Genomic DNA, 7,376 nt, shown 5'->3' on the forward strand with positions numbered 1-7,376 from the left:
GAATGTCTGAGCAGTGGGGGAGGTTGCAGAAGACTCCCATCAGGGAATGTCTGAGCAGTGGGGGAGGTTGCAGAAGACTCCAAGGGCAGCGTCACTTCCCAGTGACTAGGGAAGGTAAGCGTGCCCCGTCTGTTTCAGGCTACCTGGCTGGCAAGGGCAGTAACTGAGGGCAGATGCCATTCTCATTTGCACACCCATGGGGCATTATCTGTGGACCCTAAAGGTACAGAATGGAAACTGTCTGTCTTTGCTGGGCTTAATAGCCTGTGGTGAGCCAGCAGCAGGGTGGCAAACCCTACTGGGCCACTCCTATCCACAGCTGGCCATCAGAGTAGGCTGCTGTTTAAAGGCACAGCAGGAGGGCAGATGGACCTACTATCCCAGCATTCCCAAGTCTGGCATAGAGAGATAAGATGACTGGAAATAGCTGTGGCATGTCTGTAGGTGTGGCCACCATGCAGGGGAGTCTATAAGAGTATGGCTTTGACCCTGCTTGGAGATATGTTTGGTTGTCACACTGTTTGGTTGTCACACTGGGGGATGCTCCTGGCCCAAACAAGACAGATCAGGGATCTTACAAAGTGAAAATGAGGACTTCAGGGTTTGGGGACTGAGCGGCCAAGGCCACACTGACAAGGACACCCTTTTCATCTTCTCAGCTGACCGACTCAAGAAGAAGGATTTCCCCATCCCACATACCAAGTGTGGCTTCAGATACACATGCAAGGACTCACACAAATCATACCCTGATCACAACCACTCCCCTGCGTGTCTCTCTGGTTTGCTGTTGTTGTTTTTCTGAGCCAGAGACTCACACAGCCTAGGCTGACGTTGAACTTGCCACAGGGTTGTGGATGCCTTGAACTCCTGTTCTTCCTATGCCCAATGGGTTGGGGTTACCAGTGAGGCTGATTTACCCTAGTTAAGAGTTCAAGTTTGGCTCAGAGACAGTCATTCAGAACACTTGTGGGATGTCACCCCATCCTATCTCCCCAGGGAGAAACATGACTTTCGTGACTATCACACTCACCAAAGAGTAGAGCAGGCGTGTGTGGTTCCGGAAGCCAGGGTCCTCTCGCTGCAGGTCCTCAAAGCCCATCTTCACCAACACAGTCACATTGTACCAGCTCACTGGGATCCTCTCTGCACCTGGAGGGCAGATGCCAGTGAGTTACAGTCCTGGGGACAGGGCAGGGCCACAAGAGGCCACCAGCGGTCAGCAGGCCTGGAGGCAAGAGACTGTCGCTCTGCATAAAAAGCCTGCAGGGGCTTCCTGTTGCTGCGCTCAGCCCTCTCTTTCCTGTTGCTGCAAAGACCACTGACTCCCACCCGTGAAGAGTCAAAGATCCTCCCTCGAAGAGAGACCCTTGGAACACAGTTCAGCCACAGCTTTTGTTATAATGTAATACACAATCAGTCCAATCTACCATTGCTTCCTTATGCAGATAGCAAGTAATATGATATGCAATATTCTATGTAACATTGTTTATATTAGATATTCCTTGTTGTCTAGGTGAATAGTGTAAGCACCTGACATCAGAGAGACATATACGGCTGACTACATACTAGATGGCTGCTGTCACGTGTAGTGCATGTAACACCATAGTCTCTTCAGTTACCCTCAACAATGGTGAACGTGGGTTCCAAGACTTCAGGGGCCACCAAAGTCTACAGGTGTTCAAATCCCCTATGTAACTGAACAAGTCTGACGAGCTAGAGCTCTGGCTGCTCTTCCAGAGAACCTGGGTTTGATATCCAGCACCCACATGGCTGCTCACGGCCATCTGTAACTCTAGTCCCAGGGGATCAAATGCCCTCTTCTGGCCTTTGTGGGTATTGCACGTGCAAGCAAAGCATTAATACACATAAAAAAATTAAATGAATAAAAATTTTAAAAATACTTAAAGTGGACACATGTTTGCATGTAAGCATACTCCCTCCCAAACACACTAACTGTCTTTGGACGGCTGAGAGTGCTTCAAACACTGCTAATGTCTGTCAGTCTCTGTATGTGGATTGTTTAGGGAATAATGATTTTTATCAATGTCCTTTATAGGTCCAGTGCTGTGGGATAATGCTTTGTACACTGTAAAGATTTATCACTCATATTGGTTTAATAAAATGCTGATTGGCCAGGTAGGAAGTATAGGCAGGGTGACCAGGCAGAGAATTCTGGGAAGAGGAAAGGTAGAGACACAGTCTCAAGCCAGACACAGAGGAAGCAAGATGCCTTACTGAGAAAAGGTACCAAGCCACATGGCTAAACATATATAAGAATTATGAGTTAATTTAAGTTGTAAGAGCTAGTTAGTAATAAGCCTGAGCAATAGGCCAAACAGTTTTAATTAATATACGCTTCTGTGTGTTTGTTTATTTGAGACTGAATGGCTGTGGGACCAGGTCGGACAGAAACTTCCATTTACAGTCCAGTACCATTGTGACCACCTCAGGTCTATCTGTATAAAACACTTTAGCAACAAAACATTTTTCAAATGTTTTAAATAATTTGGATACAGAACCCTTAGAGATGGAGAGCCAGCCGCAGTCCAGGAGTATAACTGACATATAGAAGAATTATATTAATCCTTGATATTATATATGCTAATTTTATGAGTATATGCTAATTGGACAATATAGTATATGTGGTATATGTGCATATCTGCCTATATGAGTGTTAAATATTTACAGTGTACAAGAGCATTATACCACAGCATTTCCCCATTTTTTCTTTTCAAAACAAGAACCCTAAATCTAATCTCCTAAATTGTATTTCTTAAGTGATGAACATTGATCCAACTTTGTCCATAGTACAGCCTCTGGGCAGAGAGAACATTCCTGAAGCGTGGGCACATGTGCCAGACCACCAGCCACTGCTCAGAGCTATGAGATGTGTGCAGAACAACCAGGCCTGTGTTTCTTCAGGGACACAGTTCCAACAAGCCCACTTGCAGTTGCCCAACCTGACAAAGGACCATGGCTCTGCCCCCTCACGGCTGCTTTCCCCCTCATTTAACTCCCTGGAGGCTCTAGGGACCAGCCATGGGCACAGCAGACCCCCTGCCCTATTCCAGGCAAATATGGCTGCTAAGCCCCCTGCACCTTTCCCTGGGTCACTGTCTTTCTGAGACCCTCCTCAGTGCAGCCCTACCTGTGGGTGCAGGGGCCACACAGCGGTGGGCCCCTGACCAGGAGCAGCACTTCTGAAGTCCGGAGCAGTCAATGTCCAAGCTGCACGGTGGGCTAGATGATTCTGGTTCTGCCGTTGGGCAGACCCCAGGTCTTGATGCAAACTCTCTGGATCGGTTCAGGGCTGGTGGAGTGATACAGATGAACCATATTAGCATCAAAAGCAGGCTCAGCTGTCAGAGAGCTTTGCCAACAGGAAGACCTGGGCTCAGTTCCCCAGCACCTGTTATAACAGGGCTTGGTAGCACATGCCCAGAAATGCAGTGGTCGGGGGAATCAGAAGTTCAAGGTTACCCTCAGCTATATAGCAAGTTGGAGGCCATACTGGAATACACCAGACCCTGTCTCAAATGCAACAAATGGGTTAGAGATGTAGTTCAGGGGTTCAGAGTCCTTGCTGTTTTTGCAGAGGACCAATGATCAGTTCCTAGCACCCTCATGGTGGCTCACAGTCACCTGTGACTCCAGCTCCAGGGAATCTGACACTCTCTTCTGATTTCAGCAGCATTCCACACCTATGGTATACTCATGGGAACACACATACACTAAAGTAAAATAAATAAATCTTTTTTTTTTTAAAGCAACAACAGAAACCCATGAAGAGTGCAGCTTGGATGAACTGAGAGAGCCACACACATCCGTAGTTGATTCTGTGTTGAATATCAGAGGTTCCACGTGTCCTGGTCAGTTTCTCCAGTGGGGCAGAGGCCTCCTGGCTGGCCTTGTGGGAGGCTTGCCTACACTGGCTCCGACACCACTGCACTTCTTTCCTATCAAGGCAGGTTCAGGGGAGGTCCCAAGTGCTTCCTGGCCTTTCAAGCCTAAGAAGTCCATTTGCAGGGACCTCCACCCTCTTCTAGGACCAGTGCTACTTCTGTTCCAAATAGTAGCTTACTCATGCATGTGCACGCAGAGCAGGCATGTGTACACATGCACACCACACATACTCACACTCACACACACTCTCACTCTTTTACACACACACGCTCACACTCTCTCTCTCACACACACTCACACACATACATATTCTCTCTCTCTCTCTCTCTCTCTCTCTCTCTCTCACACACACACACACACACACACACACACACACACACACACACACACGTTTACTGAGCACTTGCTGGCAGCCAGACAAGTTGTTCTGTGCCTGGACCGCCATGACTATGCCTCATCTCTAGGAATTAAATTCCAAAGGAAACACTTTAGCAAACCCTTGGAAAGCAAGCAGGGTCAGAGCCTCGAGTGTTGGGTGGGGCCAGGTGGACTCAGAAGAAGTCGCCCTTTGGAAAGGATTGCACCTGGGTCAAGGGAAGTTCCGAACAGCCCTGCAGTTCTCAGCTCTGAGGTGACAGCTGGTCAAGGAAGGACCACAGGAAGCTGACACACCACCATGGGTGGAGTGGAGACAGAATGGGGTGCCACAGAGGACTTCCTGTGAGGCCTGGGGGCTTGGGTTTGGGGTGACAGAGACACTCTTGGTGCCTCCAGGCCTTCAGACACTTTGTCCAGCTCTGTTCTCCCCTCTCTTGTGCTCCTTGGGCTTTTCTGAGCACGGGAGCTGCTGGAGTCTCAACAATGAACTCCCCCGCTGGAGACAATGCCATGACCTTAGCATCTGCTCCTTTCCCTTTGTTGTCTTGAGTCCTGGGGACAAGCGGCAGAATGACTCTTCTTATAGTGGCTTCTGAAAGCCTGAGAGGAGTCGGAGCCCCATTGAGTCCTGCTGTGGAGATCCATGGGATGTGGAACCAGCTGGCCAAAGGGTCAAATGAGGTCATAGTTGCCTAAGATGTGTGGGCAGAGGGATGGGGATACTGAGAGAAGGAGCAGCCTCAGGAGGGCTGGAGAGCTGCTCTGGGTACCATCCTGGCTCTTTACTCTTAGTTGGGAGCATGGTGTGGGAAGGGATGGACACTGGGGACAGCAGCCTTGGAAAGGTCCAGTCCAGCCTTGCATGCCATCTGACCTCCTACCAGACACCAGTGTGGAGAGGCTGTGGCACTCCGTTGCATTGGCACAAGCGGTCGGCTGAAGCAGCTGGCCAGGCTGTAGCCATAGTGCTGAAAGGACATTCACATGCATTCTCTGTGAATGAAGCATTAATACAGCTTCAGGTGGAAGTGAGATCAACCAGAACTACATGCAGGGCACCTAGAGCTCAGAACCTGTGGAAAGCCAGGGTGGGGTTTCAGGGAAAAATTGCTTTTAGATCTCTTAGAAAGGCTGACACTACTTGAGAGTCCATAGGACCCACAGGGGAACTGGATTCCAGGGAGTGTGCACTCCTCCAAGCATAGAAAGTACAAGAGGCAAAACTGGAACTCAGGGGACATGTTTTGGTGGAACACACTCTGCTGGGGGACAGTGGAACATTCTGGCCGGAGGCAGAAGATGCTCACACACAGCAGAGCCGACTGCCAAGGGCAGCCAAGAAGGAGCAGCTGGCTTGGATGAGCAAAAGTCTCACTCCCCAGGGGAAAGGGGGCTGAGATGTGAGCATAAGGGCAAAGGTCAGTGGGGAGAGCAGCAGGAGGGGACTTGGCAGCATATGTGTCCGGCATCTGATGATAGGCACATGCCACCATGGGTTTCATTCAAACCTATTATGTTCCTACTCAGACACATTTAAAGGTCCATGTATCTAACAACACTCCAGTGTCCAGGGGTGCCATTCCAAGTGTCAGAAATCCTAGATGATGCTAACCAATCTGAAGATACCTGTGGTGGTTTGCGTGAGAATGATCCCCATAGGTTCATATAGTTGACTACTTGGGCCCCAGTTGGTGAAACTGTTTGGGAAGGATTAGGGGGTGTGGCCTTGTTGAAGAAGGTATGCCATTGGATGTATCACATTTGAGATTTCAAAAACCTTCCCCATTCCCAATTAGGCTTTCTCTGCCACGTGTTTGTGGATCAAGATGTAAGCTCTCAGCTACCGCTCCAGGGCTATGTCTGCCTGCCTACTGCCATGCTCCTCATCATGATGGTCATGGATGCTGACCATTTGAAACAGTAAGCACCAAATAGATGCTTTCTTTTATAAGTTTCCTTGGTCATGGTTTCTAGTAATAGAGTAACTAAGACAGCACCCCATGAGGGTGGAGGAAGGTTAGCAGGGCCCTGGGGGGGGGCGATAAAGGCAGCCTGGAGATGCTGCAGTCTCAGAGATAATTCTCTTGGGTCTCCCAGGGTCTATGGAACTTTCTGTAGCTAATGAAGAGAGCCGTGGCCTTACTTCTGTTGGAAACAAGTCCCAGGGACATATGCTCAGCCAAAGCAAACAACACATAAAGTGGTATGGGCCCTGCTCAGGAATCCCGGGCTTTGTATCTTGCTGTTGGACACATACAGCTGAAGGCCAAGATTAGTAACTCTGTCAATTTCAAGCTGTGGGTTTGTCCTTCATTTCCTTGGCATCTGGGTGACTGAATATACAGTGTGTCCAGGTTCCAGAGAAAGGATTGAACTGGGTCAAATTCTGAGGAGCTGGAGGTCAAAGAAGGCCTGAGGGATCCCTGTGCTGTCTGCACGGAAGAGCTGGACATTGCCCATCTGACATGATCACCAAGGGCCTCGGGCCAAGCAGGCAGGAGGATGTGGGGATAAGGTGTCCTGAGACATAGAAAGGCAATAGAGGGTGGGCAAAGTCCAAGTTCAGCCTGAGGTTTGACATCAGTCACACTCGTGGGCTGTGAAGCGTGTCCTAGTCAGGACAGATGCTGACAGTGGAGGAAACTGAGCTGCAGGCTCTAGGCACATCTTCTGTAGATCTAAGACAATTCAAAACTCCATTCTTTATTTTAGTGAAATAAAGAAGAAAATATAGCTGACCCCATAGAAACTGGCTCCAGGTTGGAGAGATGGGCAATAAGCTTGCTACACAAGCAGCAGGACCTGAGTTCAAGTCCCAGAACCCAGGCAAAAAGGTAAAAAGAGCCTTGTGTAGTGGGACACACTTGTCAGCCCAGCAGTTGGGAGTCACAGACAGCTGGATCCCTAGGGCTCACTGACTAGTCAGCATGGCTGGATTGGAGAGCCCGCCAGGATACCACCCTGCTCAACAAAAGATGGGTGGTATCCAAGGGTGACAATTGAGGTTGTTCTTTGGCTCTACACACACGAAGGAAGGAAGGAAGGAAGGAAGGAAGGAAGGAAGGAAGGAAGGAAGGAAGGAAGGAAGGAAGGAA

The 7,376-nt window shown here is 49.2% G+C and overlaps 1 protein-coding gene across 1 annotated transcript in view; it reads right to left on the reverse strand.

The window, feature by feature from the left end:
• Umodl1 (uromodulin like 1) overlaps positions 1 to 7,376 on the reverse strand; it is a 43,519-nt gene that overhangs the window by 31,673 nt on the left and 4,470 nt on the right. The window contains exons 3-4 of the mRNA XM_013351107.2: positions 3,149 to 3,310; positions 1,031 to 1,149 (exon numbers count right to left, since the gene is read on the reverse strand). Of these exons, the coding sequence (XP_013206561.1) occupies positions 1,031 to 1,149; positions 3,149 to 3,310 (281 nt within the window). The remainder of the gene's footprint in view (positions 1 to 1,030; positions 1,150 to 3,148; positions 3,311 to 7,376) is intronic.

The sequence above is a fragment of the Microtus ochrogaster genome, linkage group LG2 (assembly GCF_000317375.1).
Source record: "Microtus ochrogaster isolate Prairie Vole_2 linkage group LG2, MicOch1.0, whole genome shotgun sequence".
In the NCBI taxonomy this organism is placed as follows: Eukaryota; Metazoa; Chordata; class Mammalia; order Rodentia; family Cricetidae; genus Microtus; species Microtus ochrogaster.